This window comes from Hemiscyllium ocellatum, chromosome 1, assembly GCF_020745735.1.
Source record: "Hemiscyllium ocellatum isolate sHemOce1 chromosome 1, sHemOce1.pat.X.cur, whole genome shotgun sequence".
Lineage (NCBI taxonomy): Eukaryota > Metazoa > Chordata > Chondrichthyes > Orectolobiformes > Hemiscylliidae > Hemiscyllium > Hemiscyllium ocellatum.
Genome location: NC_083401.1, coordinates 130321394 through 130346313, shown reverse-complemented (window position 1 = coordinate 130346313; position 24920 = coordinate 130321394). Strand labels below are relative to the sequence as shown.

Genomic DNA, 24920 nt, shown 5'->3' with positions numbered 1-24920 from the left:
TCTTTTGTATATTTGTGATATTCAAAGGGTTAAAACTAATATTTACAAAACTTTCTTGTCCACAGGTGTTTTGCCAAGGTACTGCCAGTAAAACCACTCCAGAGCAATCCCTCCCGAATGAAAATTCCAAACCCACAAGGCCTCTGCTCAAGTTTGATGACAAGTAATTCACTTTGATTTCACTCTGTGCTCTTCATAGCACCAAAATATGCTGTAAAATAGAAGCCATGCTAACCTCTATTCACTTTTTCTGAAGGCAATATCCAGTAGAGTATCACTTACGAGAAGCCAAAAAAGTAAAGCACAAGGCTGACGTCATGGTAAGTTACTGGTAGTGACATTATCAGAACTGTGGGGGGGAAAAAAAGCTTTATCTTTGCAGAAGGCTTTGGTTAATTGGTTTTTGCTTGCATAATTTGCAATAATATGGGAGACAGCCTGACTCTGAAGAGGTTACAAAATATTATGATTGTAGCTGCTGGTAACTTAGCTTGTTGACCACATGGTTCACTTCTGTAATTTGCTTACCTTGGTGGTTAGCCACTGAACATATTCAAACGAGGCTGTCCTAACACACTGACACAAGTTTAGTACACAAGATAGAAAGGGAAACATGGGAAGAACTTGCCACAAATAGCAAATATATTCAACTCTTTTTCTCAGTAATATCCTTCACAAGTGCTCACAGGCCTAGACCCGAGTGAAGTATCACTCCTCTTTCATTTCTTACTCAACTGATGATCATAAGGTTTCCTTTAAGTAAATTTCTGCACATTCACTGGATCAGATTCATTTCAATCCCTCCTCAACACACGCAGACAAGGGCTAACTCGCTTGTTTCTCTCACTTAACTCTTTAAAAGAAAGGTTTTTTTTCCCCCTGTAGTTTTGATTACTTGAGGCTGCTAACAGGGCATTTGTTGGATCTGTCTTCTCACTAGAACCTGCTTCTGATCCTAGGAAGCTCCATTTGTTTCTCTCTGGGTTGTAAAAGCTCATTTTAGTAAATACTTCCGAAATCATCTCACCAGGTAGCTTCTCTAAAGTCAAAAAGTGTGGCGCTGGGGAAAGCACAGCAGGTCAGGCAGCATCCGAGGAGCAGGAGAGTCGATGTTTCAGGCATAAGCCTTTCATCAGGAATGTCTAGGTAGTTTGTCAAGTCAAAAAAAAACAACTTGCTGGAGAATCTCAGCAGGTCTGACTGCATCTGTGAAGAGAAATCAGAATTAATGTTTTAGGCCTAGTGACCCTTCTTCAGAACTAATGGTATGTAGGAAAGAGGTTTTTTTTGGCAGAAGGTAGTGAGGAGAGGGGAATTAGAGCCCAGAGAGAGAGAGAGAAAACAGTTGAATGAAGGAATTGATAATGGTCAGCCTAGGAAAGTGACTGGCTGTTACTGGGGTCTATCAGTGGCTAACAATGGGTATTGTGTAATAGCAGACCATGTGATAACAAGGCCTGCTGTGTGGGGTTTGGGGTAAGAACACAGGCAAAGGTGCCTCAAGCCCTGAAGTTGGTGAACTCCGATTGAATCCAGAAGACTGTCGAGTTCCCAAGTGGAAATTGAGGGGCTGTTCTTCCAGCTTATGCTGAGCTGTGCTGTGGCACTGCAGTAAGCCTGAAATACAGACCTTGGTGAGGGAACAGGGTGGTGTGTGGAAGTGGCAAGCAACTGGAAACTCGGAGTCTTTCCTGCAGTCAGAACATAAGTGTTCTGCGGAGCAATTACCCAGCCTACAGTTCATTTCCACAATTTGAAGGACACCACATTGTGAGCAGTGAATGCAGTAGACTCGATTGTATAAAGTGCTGCTTCACCTGGAGGGTGTGTTTGGGCCCTTGGATACTGAGGAGGGTGGAGGTAAATGGGCAGGTGTTACACCTTCTGCAGGGAAGAAGGGAAGGTGCTTTGGGGTTGCTGTTGGAAATGGAAGAGGAGCTGGGACCAGAGTGTCCCAGGGGAATAGTCCTTGTGGAAAGATGACAGGACGGGAGGAGAATGCGTGCTTGGGATGGCATCCTGCTGGAGATGGTGGGAATGGAGGCTAATGATTCTGGATGTGGATGGTAGGTGAGGACAAGGGTGACCCAATTGCTGGTGTAGGAGAGAAGAGAGGGGATGAAAGCAGAAGGGTGGGAGATGGGTTGGACCAACCTGACAGTTTACAGGGGACTCCTCAGTTGAGGACACTAGAGGCCCAGTTGTCAAAGTTGGCAATGTCAGAACAGAGGCAATGGAGATGGGGGAGCTGGGAGATTGGAATAGAGTCCCTACAAGAAGCAGGGTGAGAATATATATTCAAGGTAGCTGCGAGTCATTGGATATTTTGTGGATATTGGTGGCTAGTCTATCCTCAGAAATAGAAACAGATGTCAAGGAAGGGTAGAGAGAGAAGTCGGAGATGGACCAGGAGAAAGCAAGAGCGGGGTGGAAATTGGAAGCACAATTAATAAACTTTTCCAATCCCAGATGAGAGAGGAAAGCAGTACCAATGATGATATTGATATTCTGGAGGGAGAGGTGTGGGTAGGAGCCGGAATAGGACTGGAACAAGGAATTTTCCAGGTACCCCACAAAAAGACAGGTATAACTGGGGGCCATGTGAGTATCCCTAGCCACCCGTCTGACTGGAAGGGCATGAGAGGATTTAAAAGAGAGATTGCTCAGAATCAGGATGAGCTTGGAGGGTCTTGGTGGATGGGTACAGTTCAGGCTTTTTTTCCCCAGGAAGGAGCTATTTTAGTCACTTAGATCACATGATTTCTTGTAAGTGCAGTTTTGACCCAGTGCTTAAAAGAATTGAAAATTCTCAATTGTAAACCAGAAACAAATTTACCAAAGGAACTTTGGATGCTATAAATCAGAAACAAAACCAGAACTTGCTGGAAAAGCTCACCAGGTCTAGCAGCATCTGTGAAGAGAGATCAGAGTTAACGTTTTGGGTTGAGTCACCCTTCCTCAGAACTGAGGAGGCCTTACTTGACCCAAAGCATTAACTCCAATTTCTCTCCACAGATACTGCCAGACCTGCCGAGCTTTTCCAGCAATTTCTGGTTTTGTTTCAGAAACACATTTATCTTTTGACTTTATAATCCTCTTTTCCAAATATGAATAATTTTTGGCTCAGTCGTTAGCACTGCCACCTCACAGCGCCAGGGACCCAGATTCGAATCCAACCTCTGGCGACTGTCTGTGTGGAGTTTGCATATTCTCCCTGTGTCTGTGTGGGTTTCCTCTGGGTGCTCCGGTTTCCTCCCACAGTCCAAAAATGTGCAGGTTAGGTGAATTGGCTATAGTATTAGGTGCATTAGTCTGAGGGAAATGGATCTGGGTGGGTTACTCTTCGGAGGGTTGGTGTAGACTTGTTGGGCCAAAGGGCCTGTTTCCACACTGTAGAGAATCTAATAATAACCTTCATTACAAAAAAAACACACAACAATGATTGGTACATTGAGATCATTACTTATATCAATTATATAAACAGATTTCAGCATGGATATAAAGGAATTGTGCACATTCCCAATCAGTTCACTAGGATGTTTCTGAGAATGGAGAGTTTATTGCAAAAGGAGGTTTGAGGAATTTGATTTGTGAAGTAGAAGTATGAAGTTACATAATCTTGAGAGAGCCTCCAGCTGATATGGGGCTACAATATAGCAATAGAATATTTGAAATATTTGCAAAATTAATTAAAGGATTGCAAAAAAAACCCCCCTGCAAATTAAACTGCAAACTGCTTTTGACTCGGGTTGTAATTTTTGTGTAAGATAATTAGATGGTCACTTTAAAGAAGGACCACTAAAATTAATATGTATTCATGATAAATTTAAACACGATGCAGAGAAAAACACCAGCACAACTGATGAACCAGACTATCAATTTGTATCTTGATATTATAGAATTCTGGACATTTGTTGCTTCTTTCATGAATAAAGCCAACTATATGTGGCATTTACCTCACACCTTCTTTGAGTCATATAGCATGGAAACAGACCTTTCAGTCCAATTAGTCCATGCTGAACATAATCCCAAACTAAACTAGTCCCACCTGCCTGCTTCTGGCCCATATCCCTCCAAACTTTTCCCATTCATGTCTGTCCAAATGTTTTTAAAACATTATAATTGTATTCACATCCGCCAATTTCTCAGGAAGCTCATTCCAGAGGAACCACCCTCTGTTTTTAAAAAAAATTGCCTCTGATATCTTTTCTAAATCTCTCTCTCGCCTTAAAAATGTGCCACCTAGTTTTGAATTGACCCCAACCTAGGGAAAAGGCACCCACCATTAATTCTATCTATACATCTCAATATTTTATAAACTGCTATCAGATTGCCTCTTAATCCCCTACGTTCCATTGGAAAAAGTCCCAGCCTATCTTACCTTTCTTTACATCTCAGATCTTCTGTAGCCAGCAACATTCTGGTAAATCTCTTCTTGACTCACTCCAGCTTAATAATGAATTTAAAAATGGAAAATGAATACCCAAACAGGAGATTAGTTGAATTGGCCAGATTAGATTACTTGCAGTGTGGAAACAGGCCCTTCGGCCCAACAAGTCCACACTGACCTGCCGAAGCGCAACCCACCCAAACCCATTCCCCTACATTTACCCCTTCACCTAACTCTATGGGCAGTTTAGCATGGCCAATTCACCTAACCTGCACATTTTTGGACTGTGGGAGGAAACCGGAGCACCCGGAGGAAACCCACGCAGACACGGGGAGAACGTGCAAACTCCACACACAGTCTGCCTGAGGTGGGAATTGAACCCGGGTCTACAGGCGCTGTGAGGCAGCAGTGCTAACTACTGTGCCACCGTGCTGCCCATGGGTCTATGGTATCTTGAAGCTTTGAGATGGAGTACAGGCAAGCTATTTAAATAACTGGGTGAGAATTTCTAAATTTGGATACCTTTTGTGGAGGGCAAACAAAGTAAGCAAGACTGAGGTAATGGAGAAACCTAACCAGGTGTGCAATCAAGCTTTACCTGATCTGAAATGGAGGTTGAACTGTTGGCCTGAATGTTTACAGCGATGCTGAATCTGCAAATGACAAAGATGTGAATGTGGGTTCAGCAGTGAGTGGGCAGACTTCAGCAATGTTAGAAATGGAAATAGGCAGTGACTGTTATCTGGAGGGTAGTTTGGGGGAATGAAAGCTCAGTCTGATGTCAGACAGGTTGGTACATTTTCAAGCAGCCAGTTCAGCTCATGTGCCTGGACAAGGAGTGATTTGGGGCTTGTAATGGTGTTTGGTTGTGCCTTCCACAAAGACCGTTCCCTCAGTGACTACCTGATCAGGTCCACGCTGCACCCCAACCCACCCTCCCATCCTGGCACCTTCCCCTGCCACTGCAGGAACTGTAAAACCTTGCCCACACCGCCTCCCTCACCTCTATTCAAGGAGCCTTCCACATCCATCAAAGTTTTACCTGCGCATCCACTAATATCATTTATTGTATCTGTTGCTCCCGATGCGGTCTCCTCTACATTGGGGAGTCTGGGCGCCTCCTAGCAGAGCGCTTTAGGGAACACCTCCGGGACACCAGCACCAATCAACCACACCGCCCCATGGCCCAACATTTCAACTCTCCCTCCCACTCTGCTGAGGACATGGAGGTCCTGGGCCTCCTTCACAGCCACTCCCTCACCACCAGACGCCTGGAGGAAGAACGCCTCCTCTTCCGCCTCAGAACATTTCAACCCCAGGACATCAATGTGGACTTCAACAGTTTCCTCATTTCCCCTTCCCCCCCACCTCACCCTAGTTCCAAACTTCCAGCTCAGCACTGTCCCCATGACTTGTCCGACCTGCCTATCTTCTTTTCCACCTATCCACTCCACCCTCCTCCCTGACCTATCACCTTCATCCCCTCCCCCACTCACCTATTGTACTCTATGCTACTTTCTCCCCACCCCCACCCTCCTCTAGCTTATCTCTCCACGCTTCAGGCTCACTGCCTTTATTCCTGATGAAGGGCTTTTGTCCGAAATGTCGATTTTTACTGCTCCTCAGATGCTGCCTGAACTGCTGTGCGCTTCCAGCACCACTAATCCAGAATATGGGCATAATTATCCAATTCCCTGATATTAAAGAGAGGTTCTTTAATATATTTGAATGGCAATTTGGTGCACTTTTGTTAGTTCAGCTGAGAATAGGTTTATCTTTTTTTAAAAAAAAATATTTCAATATGTCTTGTTACTCACAGTGGAATATGTGATTTTAAATAGCTGAAAACAAATTTTAAAAGTAATTCTAACCGTTTACCAGCTTGATTTGTGCACTTCTGTGAGCTATTAGTGCCTTTGCACTTAAAAACAAGCTTAACCTCGAGCTGCCTTTAAAGAGCCGTAAATGGGTGCCATTAATGGAGATGACAGTTAATCCAGTACGGAATGTGGTCAGTTTTGTGGGCACGACAATGTTTAAATTAGTGACAAATAGCACAGAAACTCAATTTGTGCTTTCTGATAATCCATGTTCATCCTTCCCTTACTAGCTATCAGTCCATTTCCTCAATAATACGCAATTTAGAATTGATTTCACTGGGAATCTTTTCCAAGGAGGATGGATGTGGGTGTTAACCCCCAATTCAGACTCATAAAGTCGTCATTTGAATTTTGGAAGCAAAACTTCAGTAGAATCCTGACCAATCTGTAGCACAATGAATGCTGAGTTCAAATTAAACCTGTTTGGCACTTGAATATTAAAAATCAAGAAGCTTCAGTATTATCATATCTTTGTGTTATTCCGCTTTTTGTAGATCATTGGATGTAGATCATAAGCCTGTTGAAAAGTGTATATTTGTGATGTGGGCAGGAATGTTTCGGTTAAAAACAAAAGCCACTCTAATTGCTCCAGAAGCAAAAATATTTTGTTTATTTTGAAGTTATGGACCCATACCAAATATTGAATTCCTTTTACATTTTTTGGTGTGAACCATTTAATTAACTTTTATTAAGAAAATAATGCATTGGCTGAATTTAGTTTAGGTGAATTGCCCTTTAGTGTTCAGGGATGTGTAGGTTAGATGATTAGTCAGGGGAGCTGTCGAGTAATAGGGTAGGGGAATGAATCTGGGTGGGATACTCCCTGGACGGGCAGTGTGGACTGGTTGGGCCAAGTAGTCTATTTCCACACTGTAGGAGTTCTATGAAATCAGGATTAAAGGCTCTTAATATCTATCACAACATTTGTGACCGACTTGTCTTATTGGTGATTTTGTTTTATCCCTTTGTCATTTAGTATCAATTTTGTCAGATTCACAGTGGGCATTTTTCTTCATCGCTGGCTTTGCTCTGCTTAGGGACATGCAAGGGGCTAAATGGTGAATAAATCTGTAGAAATTAAACTTTTAATCAAAAGCTTTGTTTTAAAGAGAAACATTTTTTTGTCTCAGTGCATGAATGTATTTTGTTTGTCATTTGTGATGTTCTGTTCATGTCTTGTTCTACAACATGTCCTCCAAACATGATAAGAGATTTTCAGTAATTAAGCTAGAATTTTTGAAGAATGAATTGCACCTTACTGAGGCTTTTTATCCTCTTCATTCTTTCTTGGGATATGGCCATTGCTGGCAAGCCAGTAACTGTTACACATCCCTAATTACCCTTGAGGATGGCAAGCTGCAATCGTGAACCACTGAAGATTGTATGACACATGTACACCTGCTGATTCCTTCCAATTTTTCGCATGGATTTTGAGGAATTGAGCAGCTAACTATGCCATTTTTGGAGGGCAATTAAGAGTCAACTACTTTGCTGTAACCATGGGTAAACCAGATTGAGGGGAAATGGCACTTTTTAAAAAATAGAAATAGTGAACTAGGTGGGTGATAGTGGCAAACTATGGAGTCTAATGTCTGCATAACTGAGGCTTTTAATTGTAGATTTATTGATTATTTGAATTTAAGTGTCACATGGTGAAGTGAGAGTTTCTGTCCCTAGAACAATTGCCTAGGCTTCAGGCTTGCTTGTCCAGTGACATATCCTGCCTCAACCTAATAGCTTTCCTTCCCCCCTCTTGAGGAATTTGCTTCCTGTGATACTGTGTGCAGTTGTCAGGTATCTTTGAGTAACTTGCCCAATGACCTTTGGAGAGAATGTGAGGACTGGAGATCAGAGTTGAAAAGTGTGACGCTGGAAAAGCACAGCATCCGAGGAGCAGGAGAATTGACGTTTTCGGCATAAGCCCTTCTTTGTTGGAGATGGGGGGGGGAGGAGGGGGGATGACTACAAGATGCTACAGAGTTCAAACTACTACTCCCACTGCAACCGAAATCATGCTCATCAGGGATTCAGCTGAAAATTCAGAAATATAAATTTCATGATAAGCAAATGAGAAGAGTAATCATTCTTTTAATAATTTTTTTTCTCACTATCAGTCAGATAAGATTGGGAAAGCTTTCAACTATTTGGATGCTGCACTATCATTTGTTGAAAGTGGTATAGCCATGGAAAGTGAGGCACAGCCGCCAAAGTCTGCTTACACCATGTTTTCTGAAACAGTGGATTTAATCAAGTAAGTGTCCTCAAGTCTTGCTCTAGTTAACAGACTTATCACTTTCTTCAGTTATTATTTATCCTACTAAGAAGAGCTATCAAGGTGACTGTTTGGTTGTCAATTTGTTTTCAATGACTAATCTGTTATTTGGTGTAATCTCCATTTTCTAACTTCATTGCAGGTACATTATGAAACTAAAAAACTTCACTGACTCATCAGCAACTACAATAGAAAAAATATTGGTAGTGTTATGGTAAGTAACGATTGCACTTAACCTTTGAGCCTTTTGATGTCACAAAATGCATCAAATTCAAAGTATCCAATGTGACGAAAGGGCTGTGGGTAAATTGATAGATTGTGAGGAGGCTGTTGATGTCTTATCATAATGTGGGAATAAGACAGCTGAAGGACTGACAGTAGAGATGCTACAGGAATCAGACAGACAATTGTTTCTGGTAGAACGAGGCAAAGCCAGGATGGCAGCTACAGAGGAAGACTAGGTCAGTTGGAGGGAAAGCACTGAAGAAGGGGGAGAGTAGAGGTGATGGAGAGCAATGGATGCAGGTACAGCATTTTGGGCAATTTGCAATTTGTGAAAAGCAATGCTTAAAAGATCAACAAGGAGAGTGAGTGATCAAATCTGGAAGCCTGAGGATTCACCAATGGTCTGTGTACGTAAAGGTGGGGGCAGGCGATTTTGAAAAAATTGATATAAAAACTCTTTTTGGTGGCTCAGTGTCTGACAAATTTGATGCTGCGCACTGTTGGACTCGGCATGGGTGAGTTGCCAAAGAGAAGGATGGAACCTGGGTTAAAATGAAACATTTTTGACAGGAGTTAAAACCGTATTTATTTGGCCTTGGTGATTATTGAAGGTAGTTCTTGCTAATTCAGGACATGTGCCATTATCAATTAAGGGTGAATGATGATGGGTAAAAGGGGACAAATGAACTGGGGGTCTATGCAAATAAATGGTCTATGTCCACGATACTAATGAAGGGTACCATGCAAACAAATGATTCACAAAGGTTGACATCACTTGGTAAGGTTAGGTGTAACACCAGGCTGGGTTATTGCCTTAGATTAGAAAGGTAGAATAGGATGTAATTGATAACATATAAAGACATTAGATTTCATCTAATAATCATCAAGGAGGTATGTTGGCAAAATGATTCAATGTTAGTAAATTTTAGAAAAAGACCTACTAAATAGAAAAGTAGGGGGCAGGGATCCCTAACAATAAAGATTTCACTTCCTCTCAGCACTTTTAATGTACACATGCTAACTGGAATATAGAGGTTCAAAAAGGTAATTCACCACCGCAATCACTTCAAGGGAAATTAGTGATGCACAACAGCAGCTGAATTTGTCAATGATGTTCGCATCCCATAAACACAATCAGTGTGTGCAGTTGAGGTAAGCTATCAGTCAGGAACGTATTAAATGGCAGAGTGGCAAAACGCAGACTGCAGCAGCTATTCCTTGTGCTTGTACGTCTTGGTATGATCTTAAACGCTGCAGAAATTTAAAGTACTGGAATGTGGTCATAGTGAGAATGGTATTGTTTGTCTTGTATCCAAAATGAAGCTAGTTAATTTTACTTTTCTGTTAACATTTTATGAAATGACTAGTTTCTGAAGCAGATTTTTTAATTGTATCATAGCCCTGTTCTGTTTCTTTGTAGCCTTTATATTGAAAATGTTTTAATAACATTTTGTTTCCTTTTTTAAAAATTCATAATAGTATTCGCTGCCAGTCTTTGCTCTTCATGGCAATGTTCCGATTTAAGAAGGATACTGCTTTGAAATATTCAAGGACCTTAACCGAACATTTCAAGGTAGGCACAGTGAGAATAACCGAATAAATTTCTTAGCCCCTACCTTGATCACTCGTCGTGACTATATGTATATTTTCGGCTTATATCAGTTAGACATTGTGTTGACAAACGTTTAGTCATTCCACTGTTAACCTTCCCATGTGCACCATTTAGTACAGACCTATACACGAATTAGACAATGTTATTAAACCCTAATCTATGCTGCATTAGCGACACTCTCTCTCTCAATGCAGCAGTTGGGGAAAGAGAATTTGTGATTCAAAATATTATTGTCTGACTTCTCCCAAAAAGTGCAAAATTAGCTTACCCATGGGCGCAGGCTCAAAGCTTAGCATTAATACCCCTCCGTGGTCCCCCCTCACTGATGTCATTGTCTAAGCTGATACCTGCAAGAACGGCTTTTGGGGCAAAGCATCAGAATGCAGTTGCCACCCGAGAAACAGTGCCCCCAACACTAGTCAACATACTCAGAAGAGAAAAGGAGAGCTAAGTCAAAGAAAGAAATTGTCTTTTTGCTGATCCCAAAAATTTTGCAGCAAATTGAGTGTTTGTCTTGTGTTCTAGAGTTCTTCCAGGACAGTACAAGCTCCATCTCCTCGTGTTGCCAGGTAATGAGTGCATGTAGTTGTAATGTTCACCACCTTAAATCAATACTTTAATAAGTGAGTAATTATCTATTATCTACCACAGACAAAAAGGAAGATCGATTAATGGTTCTGTATAGCTCTAGGTAACCATGCCAGGAGCTTCCATGAACTGCCATAGCTGGTGTACAGATTTGAAGCCCTGCTGTAGGTCTAATTCTGTGTCGCATGCTAGCCATCTAGCCAACTGATCTAATCAAGACCTGCCCCTCCCAAATTGCATCGTCTAAAATGTATTTCCTAAAATTATAAGTATTGCTGCCATGTATCCAGCTTATTCCCCATTAATCAACTGTGAATTAATGAAACTAAGTTATCCACTAAATTACCAATATTAATCCTTTAGTTTGGACTTATTCCACTTTGGTACATGGTGTTCAAACCAGCAGCCATTACTTATTATCCACCACCAAAACATTATTAAAGTCATCCTGGTCAACTCTACTGCTCCCAGTGATTTAATAACCTGCAATGAATTCTCACTGCTAAGATTTCCCTGACATCTGGACTTCGTAGATATGTTATATTGCATACATATTTATGAAATGATTTGGAGATGCCAGTGTTGGACTGGGGTGTACAAAGTCAAAGATCGCACAACTCCAGGTTATGGTCCAACAGGTTTAATTGGAAGCACTAGCTTTCGGAGTGCCACTCCTTCATCAGGTTGTTGTAGATTACAAGATCGTAAGACCCAGAATTTATAGCAAAAGTTTCCAGTCTGATGTCATTATATATTGAAAAAGACCTGGATTGTTTGTTAAGTGTCTCATCATATAGAATGAACATGTTGGTTTCAGTTCTTGCATGTTTAAATTGCAGAATTTTTTAAAAAGTTACATTCTCAAGTGAACTTTAACAATTGGTGCCCTGTCAGCCTAGATAATGCATTGAAGGTGTGAGGTGCCCTGTGCGAGACTGTCTGTGCCCCAATGGTCAGACTGATTCTAATCTAAAAAAGGGATTTCCAGAATCTTCCAAGGATTCTTGTAGATTTTGAGCAAAATAAAATATAATTCTGCAAGTACAAATTCACCTCACAAACTTATATATGTGTGGCGGGGGGCGTTGGGGGAGCGGGGTGGTTGAGTGTCTGTGTGAGAGAGGGTGTGTATGTGTGTGAGTATAAATGGGTATAAATCTGAGAGAATGGGAGTGTATGTGCAAGCATATGAGAGTGTGGCTGTGTCTGTCTGTCATGCAATGGGGTTACCAGTAGTGTGACATAAACCCAAGGTCCCGGTTGAGGCCATCCCCATGGGTACTGAACTTGGCTGAGCAGAGGCTGATAGCCATTTTTCAATGCTGCCTGTCCTGAAATCCACCTTGGAGGATGGTCACCCGAAGGTCCGAGGTTGAATGTCCCGGACCGCTGAAGTGCTCTCCGACTGGGAGGGAACACTCCTGTTTGTTGATTGTTGTGCGGTGCCTGTTCATCCGTTGCCGTAGCCTCTGTTTGGTCTCACCAATGTACCATGCGTCAGGGCATCCTTGCCTGCGGTGTATGAGATAGACGATGTTGGCCAAGTCACATGAGTACCTGCCACGTCCATGGTGGGAGATGTCACCATGAGTAAGTGGTATCAATGTCCCGTACACCCACTTAGACCCTCTCTCATACACTTCCACACACTCTCGCAACCTCTTACAGACTTTTACCCCTTTACACACTCACTTACATTCACATAGATATACACACACACTCGCACAGACACCCAAAAACCCCACACACACCCACATGTACACATACACATATAAGCTTATGGGGTGAATTTGTACTTGCAGAATTACGTTTTATTTTGCTCAAAAACTGCATGAATCCATGTAAGATTCTGTCAATCCCTTTTTTAGATTAGAATCTGTCTGAACATTGGGGTACGGGCAGCTCAGTCCTTAAATACATTATCTGGGCTGACATGACACCAATTGTTAAAGTTCACTTGAGAATGTAACTTTTTAAAAAAAATTCTGTGACTTACATATGAAAGAACTGAAACCAACATAGTCATTCTAAAAGGTGAGAGACTTGACAAACAATCCAGGTATTTTTCAATATACAATTTTAGTTACAGCACACTGTAAACTTTTGCCATAAATTCTGTGTCTTATGATCTTATCCTCCACAACCACCTGATGAAGGAGCAGCGCTTCGAAAGCTAGCGCTTCCAAATAAACTTGTTGGACTATAACCTGGTGTTGTGATTTTTAACAATTATGAAATGGACTTGAATTTGTTGACTACTCTAGCCTGGTTGTTTCACGTTTTAAGGAATCAGGTGCAGTGATTTTTTTTGCAGGGCAGTAGATTTATTTGGAACACAAAAGAGTGAGAAACTCAATGGGCAAAGGATGATATATGTTTACGTAATTTTTGCCTTTATGATCAGCCTTAATTTCTGTTTTTTTTTCCTGTTCAGAGGTACCGGCACACCTTCTCCACTGTCTCCGACACCATCCCCTGCCAGCTCCGCAGGCTCCCAGCCTGGATCTAGCTCCGGTAATGGTGCCAGTGTTGCCATTCCACACATGATTCATCAGCTGGCTTCCAACTATGTCAGCATCACTTCCATTTTCCTCCATGGCCATGACCTATGGGAACAAGCAGATGCACTAGCGAAAAAAAACAGGGGTAAGAATATCTAAGCTAATGGAGGCAGGGAAGGATTCTCTTGTAACTGATTTAAAGAAACTTTAACGCGGTCTTTACCATCAACCATTTATCTCTCGTGTTCGTTAGTCTAATGACTTGTAAACTACTAATTACATACTTATTAAAAATTAAATGGCAGGCATGTTTGTGCTAGCATTTAAAAATGCCTAATTAATATTATGATTATAGGCTACTATGTAGTACAAGTAGATAACTGCTCAGTAATGTGAGGCCATAACTTGCTTATACAAAAGTAATGTTAAGTATCCAGGTATAAGAATCTATCCTTAACTGGCATTGCAAGTAAAATTTCAGTGTTTTGTTCCCCTTTGAAATATGGTCCTATTGTTGCAGTAGAATGTATATAAGTTAGTTGACTTTTGAGAAGAACTGATCAAAACGATAATGAGAGCGGAAATCTAAAGTGTTCAAATTTATTTTCATTTTATCTGTTTAAAAATTCCTTCTCTGTACATGATTTCCAAATCTTTAAGTTTATAATTCCATTTTCTTCAAGAGATCGGTTTGTATTGAGCTCCGTGAATGTAATTTTTGAATTTATGCTCAAAATGCGAATACTGAGAACAAAGTATTTCTGCATTTGAATTAAATCACTTCAGGTAAAGGGATTGGGGAATGGGCATGGCAATTGAACCTCATTGTGTCCCACTCTAGTCCATTTAGTGTGTTTATTAGAAAACATTAATAGCCTTGTTTTTTTTTTATCTCTTAGAATTCTTCGCAGAGCTTGATGCAGCAGTTGGGCTTTTATCCCTGACCAGCAGCATGACTGAGCTTGTACACTACATCAGACAAGGTTTACATTGGTTGCGACTGGACACTAAATTGCTATAACGAGATGCAGAAATTTATTTTGACGTCAGCCAGTTTGTCCTTCAGCACCAAACACACGGCTGTTCAGTGTTTTTTTTAAATGAGGAATAATAAATGTAAAGGTGCAGCAGAAACTTTAATAATGTAGGTCAGCACTGAACTTCTGCAAAAATGAACTGGCTGAGCCTTCACTTCATGAACAAAAGTGCAATTTTTTTTTCTCTTGACCCTTGTGGAGTTGGAAGATTAAAACACTGTCTTCAACATTTCTTTGTTGAAGTCACCATGAAGGATGAAGGGCTTGAAAAGACCCCTATTGGCCTGTGTCCTGGTCAAGAAACAACAGTAGCTGTTGCCTTCTCATGACGTTCTGGCAACAGTATACATATTGTGCATTAGCTGCTTTACATTTGGATAAAGAAATAGCAGGTAAAGAATGTTGTATTCGGTCACAGGAACATTGGTGCAGTGATTACCTGGAAAGCCCTCTAATGCAAATCCCTAGAGGACAAGGTACATCCAGGAGGTTAATATGTAAATGTTTAAAGTGTCCAACTGTTAATTTTATTCGTAAATTAGGAGCTGTGAAAAAGAACTTTAATTTTCTTTGGATTTTTTTGCCCCAGTTGCATCCATATTTACTGCCTTTTCTTTCGTATTTATTAGAAATCTATTTTTGTCCCCATTGGACCCAAGTATTGCTGGCAAAGCATGATTAACAGAACAAAGTGTATTTTTTTTGGTGGAGGGGTTTTGGGGAGGAAGGGGGGAGGAGAAGAAGTTGATGGGCATTGCCTGCCCTTTCTGTAGTTCATATCAAAGCCATGTGTAGCTTTTCTCAGAACAATCTCTTAATGTTCAGCGTGCCTTAGACATCCTACTTTGTATGTAAGTAGTTATTTCTAGCCATAGATAAGTTGCTGCTTCGAGGGTCTGGAGTAAGGAAAATATGAATGGTGTGTTGAGAAGTGGTCGAATTCCTATAATGTGGGTACAATTTAGTTCTGTATAGTTGACGTTATGAGAAATGAGGATTTGGCATAGATCATTATTTCATCATTTCTGTTCCCTGTACACCAGACTTGTCCTGAGTAAAGGTGAGCAAACTGTTTGGATGTATAATTACCCTTTGTGGGGCAATTTTCTACCTACTGTTTTATTTTTATAAATAGGAAAAAGTGGTTTTCTTGCTGTGGGGTGGGTGGGTGAGGGAAGAGAAAATATTTTCCAAAACTTGTTGCCACTTTCAGATTTTAGTTAAAGCCTACTCGGAGCAGGATTTCTCGGAAAATGCTGGAAACCTGATAGCAATATATGGATTTAAAGGATCTGGGGAAGTGGGGAGCCCAATCCATTGTTGCTCACCTCTAGTCTTGATAATGCTGTGAATGACCTTGGCCAACTATCTGGATGGGCCCTGTATAGTTAAAAATTCTAGCACACTGCAGCTCCTGCTGCTTGAAGTTACTGGAATTCATTATAACTTTATTTGAAATTGTACTTGCACATATATATTTTTGCTGATGAAATTACTGCAGAAATGCTGAAGAGTCTATGTATTATATACACAGTAAAACCCATATGAAATAGTAAACCCAGCACTGGCTGATCATTGAAATGAATGGGAAAAGGCTATTCGTGTTGGCGTGTTGAATATTGTGTTCTAATTATCACCACCATGAAGAAATCTAACATAATTCATGAGAAGCTAGAATGTAGTTTTTCCCTTTTTATCCCTTCCACATATTTTCAAGAACACAGGATACCACAAATGAAGGAAATATGAAAAAAACCCTACTTTTCCCTTTTCCAGTCCTTTCAACTTCCAAAATAACTTTCTGTTAGCATTTAAAACTGGAAGAGGCTGTTATCAATTTCCAGGTTATAATATGTACAGAAAGTATCAAATAGGTTCATACCCTAAATGGCATCAACTGTTTATCCAGTCAATAGCAGAGGTTTCTATGGATGCTATTGCTGTCTTCAAAACTACATGTTAAGAAGGAACAAGCAGTTCCTCCCTGCTGCTGATCACTATCAGTCAACTTGACCTGAACAGCACAAGTAAATGTGAAGTTGGGATCCGTACACATACCCTCCCAACCCCGCTATTATCACAGCTGTATAGACCTCAAATGTGTTTTTTTGTGATGAACTCTATGGCATACCAGAGGGGAACTAATGTGTTTTATTTTGGTGGGTTGAGGTTGTTGTTGGTGGAGGTTGGCAAAGTTTGACCAAAAAAAAGCAAAACAATCACTTATAAATTAGGTACATGCAAGCTCATGATGAGTGTGGTTTTCAGATTGGGTATTCAAAAATAACTAACAATTTCACAGTTAGACCTTGACTATGACTTTGTGGCTCTCCTTGTAACTTTAAAATATTCTTTCATAGGATACAGGTGTTGCAGGCTATTCATCCCATTTGTCCTTAAGTGGTGTCAAGCTAACACCATTGCTGCAGTCAGTGTTGTATAGGTGATCCCCTATGCAGGGATTCCAGGATTTTAACTGTGCGCTAGACTAAAGGAAAGACAAAGTTGTTTCGGGCAATGTCACCCTGCGGCTTTGAATGCCAACCTGTGTTAGCTCTTTGCAGCTGGATTACAGTTGACTCTCCACTTCTGATTACTGCCAGTGGTCCCCTTACTCGAAAGTCTGGTGGAAGCAGTCAGACCTAGCTCTGCTGCTTTCCATAATTCAACAGCCCACTGACACTGTCTCTGCTGACGCGTTTAGAATGGCAGCCCAGATGAAAGCCTGGAATTCTACCAGCACCGTCCTATGCATCTAGGAAAAATATAACTTTAGCAAAGAAATATACTTTGCTTTGTTTCTTTCATTGCCTTCCTCCAGTTTTGAACAATTTATTTCTGTTGAGTAACTGCCTGCTGCAAATTGACAGCCATGGTAACCAGTCCTTGAGTTCCACCTTCCCTTGGTATCATTTAACACTTGTATATCAATACTGGGAATCCATCATGTCAAATCATAGACCTATAGTCTTTTTCTATCACTGTATGGCACAGTAGATGTGTGTCCTCCCCTGTTCTCTGCCACTGTGTTCACATTATCTGAAAGGAGTCTGCATTTTGAAGTGAATTTGGGTGCCCTGAAGCTCAAACAGATGTCATTCTGCCCTCCTGGTATTCTGTTTATGCAAAAACCTCGTCAATCCATTTCTAGATGCGTCAGAAATAAATTCCAAAATAAATTACAACCTTGATCTCTTATGAAAGACAGAGTGTAGCTGTAGTAAAATGACATACTACTCTTTTTGTGTTGCTTTAATTATTTAAGTCAGGCCTTAAGACTTTTTGTCTTGGTTGCAATTTTAGCATTGGTTTGCCTCCCTTCCGCTCCGTAGAGTGTCAGTTAACTTGAAGAATAGTACAACAGCGGAAAAGGAGATAAATTACCAATTAGCACATGAGCAGGGAGGGGACGGTTCACATGTTGTACACAGAAATTATTTGGTTACATGCTGGCATGATGAGCTAAAACTACCATGGGTAAGAATTTTCTGACACATGTCTTACAACTGACCTAGCAATGGGAACTAGAGAAATGGATGCTATTTTGAAGGAGATGACTTACTAAGCTGTGGCTCTGTGTGCACAAGCACTCCTGACACCTTGCTGAAGTTGCTCGTCCTCATGTACATGTTTTTATGTTTGTGTTAGCAGTATATTTAATGAATTTGAGGTCATTGGAGCTAAGTCAGGTTCTGTTTTCCTCTGTACCCCCACAAGTATGGTTTTTTTAAGAAGTTACTTACATTCTATTTGGGAGAGATCCTGGTTGAAACCTGGAGGATTCTTGTTTCAGAATCCTGGACTAAGGTGAAAGGAAAAAATGAACTCGACAGTTCATTTTTTCCTTCATTTGTCTTTCTTCATTTCTTCCCTAATTAACTCCACTGATTAAAGTTTCCAATCCAGGACCTCGAGTTTTCAGTTTTACATCACAGAAAAACCTAGTATTTGTTTTAATTTGTTCTCCATTGTATTCTCTCCCCCCACCCCCAAAATGGTTTTACTTTAGTCATGTTATGTTTTGCTGTTTATTGCTGATTCGTGAACCTCATTGTGAGCTTCAGTTTTTCCTGCAGTGTACTTTGCAAAGTAGTAACAATGGTAATAATATTGGTTCCATTTGATTTTTGGCTGGTTCCTCCATTCAGGTTGCTGGTTTATATTAATCTACAGGTTCTGATGAAATTGTACAGTTTTCACACTTCACTGACCTATTCACAACTAATGTCTAGATGTAACAGAACTGCAAGACTTATTTTACAGTTGGTTAGAATTAAATCTTTTGAAGACCTTCACAGATTTATTCTACCTACTATTCAGAACATACAGAACAAATAGTATCCGTTCCATAATGAGGTGATGAGTGAGGAAGTTCAGCCCCACTTTCTCTATAAACCCTTCCCGTGGGGGCTGCATAGCAGTTGACTATCATCTTTGTTTCTACCCACCCTCCCCATACACCCCACAGATTCTTTGCTGTTTCTACTCCACATCCCAAACAACTGCACTGAGCTGATTAAGCCCTCCTGTCAAAAACTTTGAGTACTTTCCAATTCATTTAAATTTCGCAAAGGGTTTGCTAAATCTAATGTACACCTTGCCTCTGCCACTCAAGGTAAAGGCTGAGATTGCAGTGGGATGCTGTCTCAACTTTAAATATCATAACTTGCCCATTAGCTATTTTTGCAGAGACATCAGTTTATTTAGGTAAATACTTAGTACTTAAAGTTTAATAATTAAGGGGTAGATGGTAATATTACACTGCTACTTTTAAGATGAACATTTCTAGGCTTAAGTTTTCTAAACCAAATCACCACAGAAATATTATCAGGCTGTGTGTATTGCATACGCTACAAGATTGGCCTTGTTTAACACACATGCAGAAAATGCTGGAGGAACTCAGCAAGTCTGGCAGCATCTGTGGAGAGAGAAAAACTGAATTAATGTTTTGAGTCTGTTATGACTTCAGAATGCTGAAGTTTTGAAGAAGATTATATTGAACACAAAATGTAAGCGCTCTCTCAGCAGATGCTGCTAGATATGCCAAGTTTCTCCAGCATTTTCTGTTAGTTTCAGACTTTCCAGTATGCGCAGCATCGTGCTTATATTTGTTTTTGTTCAATGTTTGTGTATTTAAACCTCCAGAATGTTCCCTGCCTTTTTTTTCCCAAGTGGTTTACATTTTTGACAGTTTTTCTTCCTGCCTTATTAAACATACAGTCGTCTAAAGGTTTTTCTTAACAAAAGTAATGAACCAAATTTCAGAAATGTTCTAGATTTAATTTAAGCCGGTGTAGCAGTGGAGCAAAAGTTGGCACTGGCCCTGGTCTTTCTCCAGTGATCCCCACAGGAAGCTTGAACGAGTGACATTAGGTGTGGAAAGAAGCTGATTCTACAGTGATGCCTCAAAACATCCAAAAAGAAGTCATCTCCCCGTCCCAAGAAATGCATTTCCAGAGTGATATTCCACCCCATCCATGAGTCCATATATAAAAGGTATAATGTTTAAATTCCTTTTTAAACCTTCCCCAGTAATGGATTGAAGTAAAGGATGTAGATACCACCTAGTTTTAAATGCTCCTCTCCCACACCTCACCCTCTCTGCCACAAGCTCAGACTTCAATTAATCACCATTCCCATGTTACATTATAATCTTTCCAAGCTAAAATCTGTTAATTTTTTTAAAAATTAAAACATCAAAAATACGAACGTTTCTCTTAATAGTAGAAACAGTGGGTCCAAACTGGTCTTGATTTAAGTTTATTCTTGTTGCACAATTGCTTTTGGGAAACTGATGAAATGAATCACAACAGTGAGGGATTTTTGTGTATTTTGTGTAACTGTATTTATTGTGTCTTTATTGACCAAACTTCTCATACTTTTATTTATTAAATATGTTGAATGCCAAGATAGGTCAATATTGAGGTTTCATCCTGCTCCATTGTGTTCTTTAAGCTTACCCCTAAGGGAAATGTCAAATTTCCATTAAAGCTGATAACTCGGACAAGTGCGATTTGATACTTTTTCAAATACACCCTGTTATCTTCATTCTGCCGCAGGACACCTTCCATATGCTCGCACTTTTTCTATCTTACAAAGACAGTATTTGCAATCTCATAGAGTTTATGGGACTTATGTTCTGCTTGTTTAACTGAAAAGAGGAATGTGTACAGTGTAGCAATATTTCTCATGCCAAGTAATAGTTGCTACACAATAACTCGGCCATTTATATTAGAATGTGTTGGGTTCCCCTTTATACATTTTTGAAAATGTTTGAACTGTTGCATCATTAGAGTCTCATCATGGACAAAGTAATCCTGTGCTTGGTCAAAAGCTCAAACAATGCGGATGCTTAATTCCAATTTCTGGTTTTGGATAAGAACAGAAATGTTTTTCTTTTTCTGCCCACTGCCACATTTTCTGAAACCTGATTAAATGGCATTGGCTATTCGATTCTTGATATTATAATACCTGAAATGTATTCTTTCCTAAATTGAAGTTTGGTCAGCTTTTTATTTAATATCCACATTAAGTAAGAAATAGACAAAATGGAATTTGTTTATTACCAGGTTAATTATGGCGTGTTTAAATATCATTGATGCAAACCTTTTATTTGCGAACTGTAATTTTCTCAGCGTAACCAATTTGACTGAAGTCATTAACAGTTGATTAGGATTCTGATCTAGAATCAGAATGTGCCAACTGTAGGTGATCAATCTCTGCAAAGCAATGTACCAACTCAAAACCCAAAGTATTATTAGAACACTGATCTGTGCCTGCTTATTGTGATTACGCAAACTTAACAGGATATTCTTGTTTAAACAGATGGTATTTTAAGAAAAGTAAAATAACTTTGTAATATTAAGTAAACTTCCAAAAGAACCAAATCATGCATTTGATCTTTGTATATTTTAGCATATTTCCATGAAGAATGTACACCCTTTGGGCTTCTGTTAATAAATAGCTCTCTAGTACAATGGAACAATTTACTGCAGATTTGTAGTGAAGTTAATTTAACTTTCCTCTTGTGTACAATCTCAACCCAGATGATTATTTCCCAATGAAACTGTTTTGTTGATAATCTATATCCATCATCTATCTTACATGAAAAAAAGCTGTTTAGTGACAGATTATTCTCTTTGACAGGGAAAACCGTGTCAGAGGTTTCCCTGTTTTTAAAAACAAAATAAAGTTTTTAAAATAAAAATATTGTGTGACATCGGCTTACACTCTGGTGTTATTTCTCTCTCTAAAGATAATGCATTAAGTATTTGGAAGAGTTTCAATCTTCGTCATCCCTCCCCATCTAGCCTTTGGGCTGTCCTTTATCAGGTTGGAAAGATGTAGCAAGTGGTGCAGCGCAATCAATGGTGCAGTGAGCTCAACTGTTTACAGTTTATAAAAATGACTTGGATGAAGGGAAAAATGTTGTCGTCGCCAAATTTGATGATGACACAAAGATAGAAAGAAAGGTAAGTTATAAAGAGGACGCAAAGCGATTCCAAATGATGGAATACAATGTGGCAAATTGTGAAATTTACCATTTGGTAGGATGAATAAAAAAGCACTCATTATGTAAATTGAGAGGATGCAGAGGGACCTGGACTATTCTATTCATTGTCTTGAATCTGGTGCTACTGCAACTAGAGTTTCTGATGCTCAGCATATATCCTTTACAACATTGCAGTTGCTTAAGTACCATAGGATCAATTACCTGGAGTTGCTTCTGCAGTGGCAATCCATCACCATCTTCTCTGATAAGTTAGTACAGAGGCAGGTGCTGGAAAAAGTCCATAAATTAAAACAGCAAAGAGCTGTTGATAGTTTACCTGGGATGATCTCAAGATCATAAATACAGGCAAATGTGCCACTGCAGACAACAGTTGCCATTTTCCAGGAATGCCCTGGAGTCAAATTCTCCCCGTGTTTGCGTGGGTTTCCTCCGGGTGCTCCGGTTTCCTCCCACAGTCCAAAGATGTGCAGGTCAGGTGAATTGGCCATGTTAAATTGCCCGTAGTGTTAGGTAAGGGGTAAATGTAGGGGTATGGGTGGGTTGCACTTTGGCGGGTCAGTGTGGACTTGTTGGGCCGAAGGGCCTGTTTCCACACTGTAAGTAATCTAATCTAATCAAATTAAAAGTTGATTGCAAGGTTGCCCTGGATACACAAACTTACAGAAAAATCAGTGTTAATTCCCAAATTGAGACTCTAAATACAGTACTTTGATTAATGGTAATAAAGTATTAAATGTGTGATAAGTGCTGTTGATCAAATCAAAAATCATCCAGCCTAGTAACAAATAGTCAATTCGCCTTCACTTTCCTCTTTCCTGATCTCTATTAGCAGCTTCTGGTCTGGGCTCCAGCTATTTCCCTCACTCGCTCCCGTGTATTGAGTTGGCTAAACTCATCTAGTGTTAATTCAGAAGGGGCTACAAAATAGCCCCAGTAGCTTTCGGTTAAGAAAGCATGCACGTGGCCTGACAAAAGCAGCATTGTACAACTTAACGCCTTTGGATACCAATCACAAAATCATGTCAGTTGGCAGACAAAATATTCTGTTTGATTTCAAGTCCTTCTGGCCCAGTAAAATCTAACCAGCAATATTATAATTACTAGCTAATTATGTTGCATTACAGCTACTTGACTGAAACTGAATATCTCTTCTCTCTCCAGGAAGTTGAATCTTGCTAGATTACAGTGGCAACTATCACTGGGTTTTGCAAAGGATCGGTTATCCCGGTGCCACTCCCCTGCCTGCTTCATGGAATTCTGGACATTCTGCCTCTTCAGATATTACTCCAATTCCCTTTTGAATGCCTCAGTTAAACCTGTCTCTGCCACTCCAAGGCAGGACGTACCAAGTGCTAGCCACTCCTGCCCTCATTGCTTCATTTGCCAAATACCTTAAGTTTGTGCCCTCTTGTTCTTAACCGGATCAATGGGAACAGTTTCTCTCCCTCTACTCTGTCAAGGTCACTTATGATTTTGAGGTTTCAAGTGCATCATCTTTGGTTACCTTAACCTCAGGGCCTGATAATGATGTACATTATCTCCGAAGCAGCCTCTACAATGGCTTGCTCCATTAAAAAGGCTACAAATCCTTCTGAGTGCATATGATATACACACAGAATGTACTTCTTTGAGTGGATGATTAACTTACCGTCCTCAACCCTCACACCCCCGTACAGTATGCCCATACCCTCCATTTAGTATTTTACTTTCTCAGAGCTGGTATTTCTAACAAATTCATTGCTTGGTCTCCCAGGTGCTTACTGTGGGCTCCCCTGTTTTAGTTATGACTTTAAGGTAGTGGCATTGAACAAGGATTTTGGAATAGTTTCCTGTCAGCATGCCTTTCCCAGAAATAGGAAATGCTGCTTGCTCTTTGTACTGAGCTCTTTGCAAAACCTTTGTAGCGCTTGGATTTCAGAAAGAATTTCCTGAAGTATACTCATAGTGAGTTTTGAGAAGATTTGTAGCTCAGGTTGAGGTTTTGGATGTAGGTTTGTTCGCTGAGCTGAAAGGTTCATTTCCAGGTGTTTCCTTACCTTACTAGGTAACATCTTCAGTGGACCTCATGTGAAGCAATGCTGAAAATTTCTGCTTTCTATTTATATGTTTGGGTTTCGTTGGGTTGGTATATTCATGGGTTTGCCCCCCTTTTATCCACAACATGTGCTGTTTGTTTTGTTTGTTCATTCATAGATTAAATTCCCTACAGTGTGAGAACGGGCCCTTCAGCCCAACAAGTCCACACCGATCCTCTGAAAAGTAATCCACCCAGTCCCATTTCCCTCTCTCTAATGCACCTAACATTATGGGCGATTTTAGCATGACCAATTCACCTGACCTGCGCATCTTTGGACTGTGGGAGGAAACCGGAGCATCCGGAGGAAACCCACGCAGACACGGGGAGAATGTGTAAACTCCACACACACAGTCACCCAAGGCTGGAATCGAGCCTGGGACCCGGGTGCTGTGAGGCAGCAGTGCTAACCACTGTGCCACCCTATAGCATGTGGGCATTATTTATTGCCTGTCTTTAGTTGCCCATGCCCTGCCTCAAAGAACTCCAATGGATGAGTTAAACATGAATTTTAACAAAGCCATGTTGACTTTGCCTTCAGCTTATTTAAGTATCCTGTTAAAAGCTCCCAATATTTTCTCTTAGGCCAGTTAGATTAACATCTGTCAATTTCCTTTTTTGACTCTTCCCTTTTTGAATAAAGAAGTCTTTTGCTATGTTCCTGTCGAATGACACCTTCCACAAATCTTGGGAGTTTGGAAAATTTGAAACCAATTGATCAACTATCTTGCTTGCTACTTTTAAAGCCCTAGGATTTAGAATGCACATGGAAAGGGATGGTAAGGGGTCCTCATCATCTAATCAATTAAAGGTGCTCACTGTTAACCT

At 40.3% G+C, this 24920-nt stretch overlaps 1 protein-coding gene across 3 annotated transcripts in view; it reads left to right on the top strand.

Moving 5' to 3' along the window:
* The window catches only part of LOC132816400 (AF4/FMR2 family member 1-like), a 151803-nt gene extending 135740 nt beyond the window's left edge, over positions 1-16063 (top strand). For 2 of the 3 annotated variants that reach the window (XM_060825940.1, XM_060825931.1), the window contains 8 exons: positions 66-163; positions 257-320; positions 8385-8521; positions 8685-8756; positions 10247-10340; positions 10905-10948; positions 13402-13613; positions 14368-16063. In XM_060825940.1, coding sequence (XP_060681923.1) covers positions 66-163; positions 257-320; positions 8385-8521; positions 8685-8756; positions 10247-10340; positions 10905-10948; positions 13402-13613; positions 14368-14489 — 843 coding nt within the window. In that variant the 3' untranslated portion in view covers positions 14490-16063. Of the gene's footprint in view, positions 1-65; positions 164-256; positions 321-8384; positions 8522-8684; positions 8757-10246; positions 10341-10904; positions 10949-13401; positions 13614-14367 lie in introns of those variants that run through there. The other variant, XM_060825950.1, reaches the window with a different exon arrangement.
* Positions 16064-24920: the final 8857 nt, after the last annotated feature.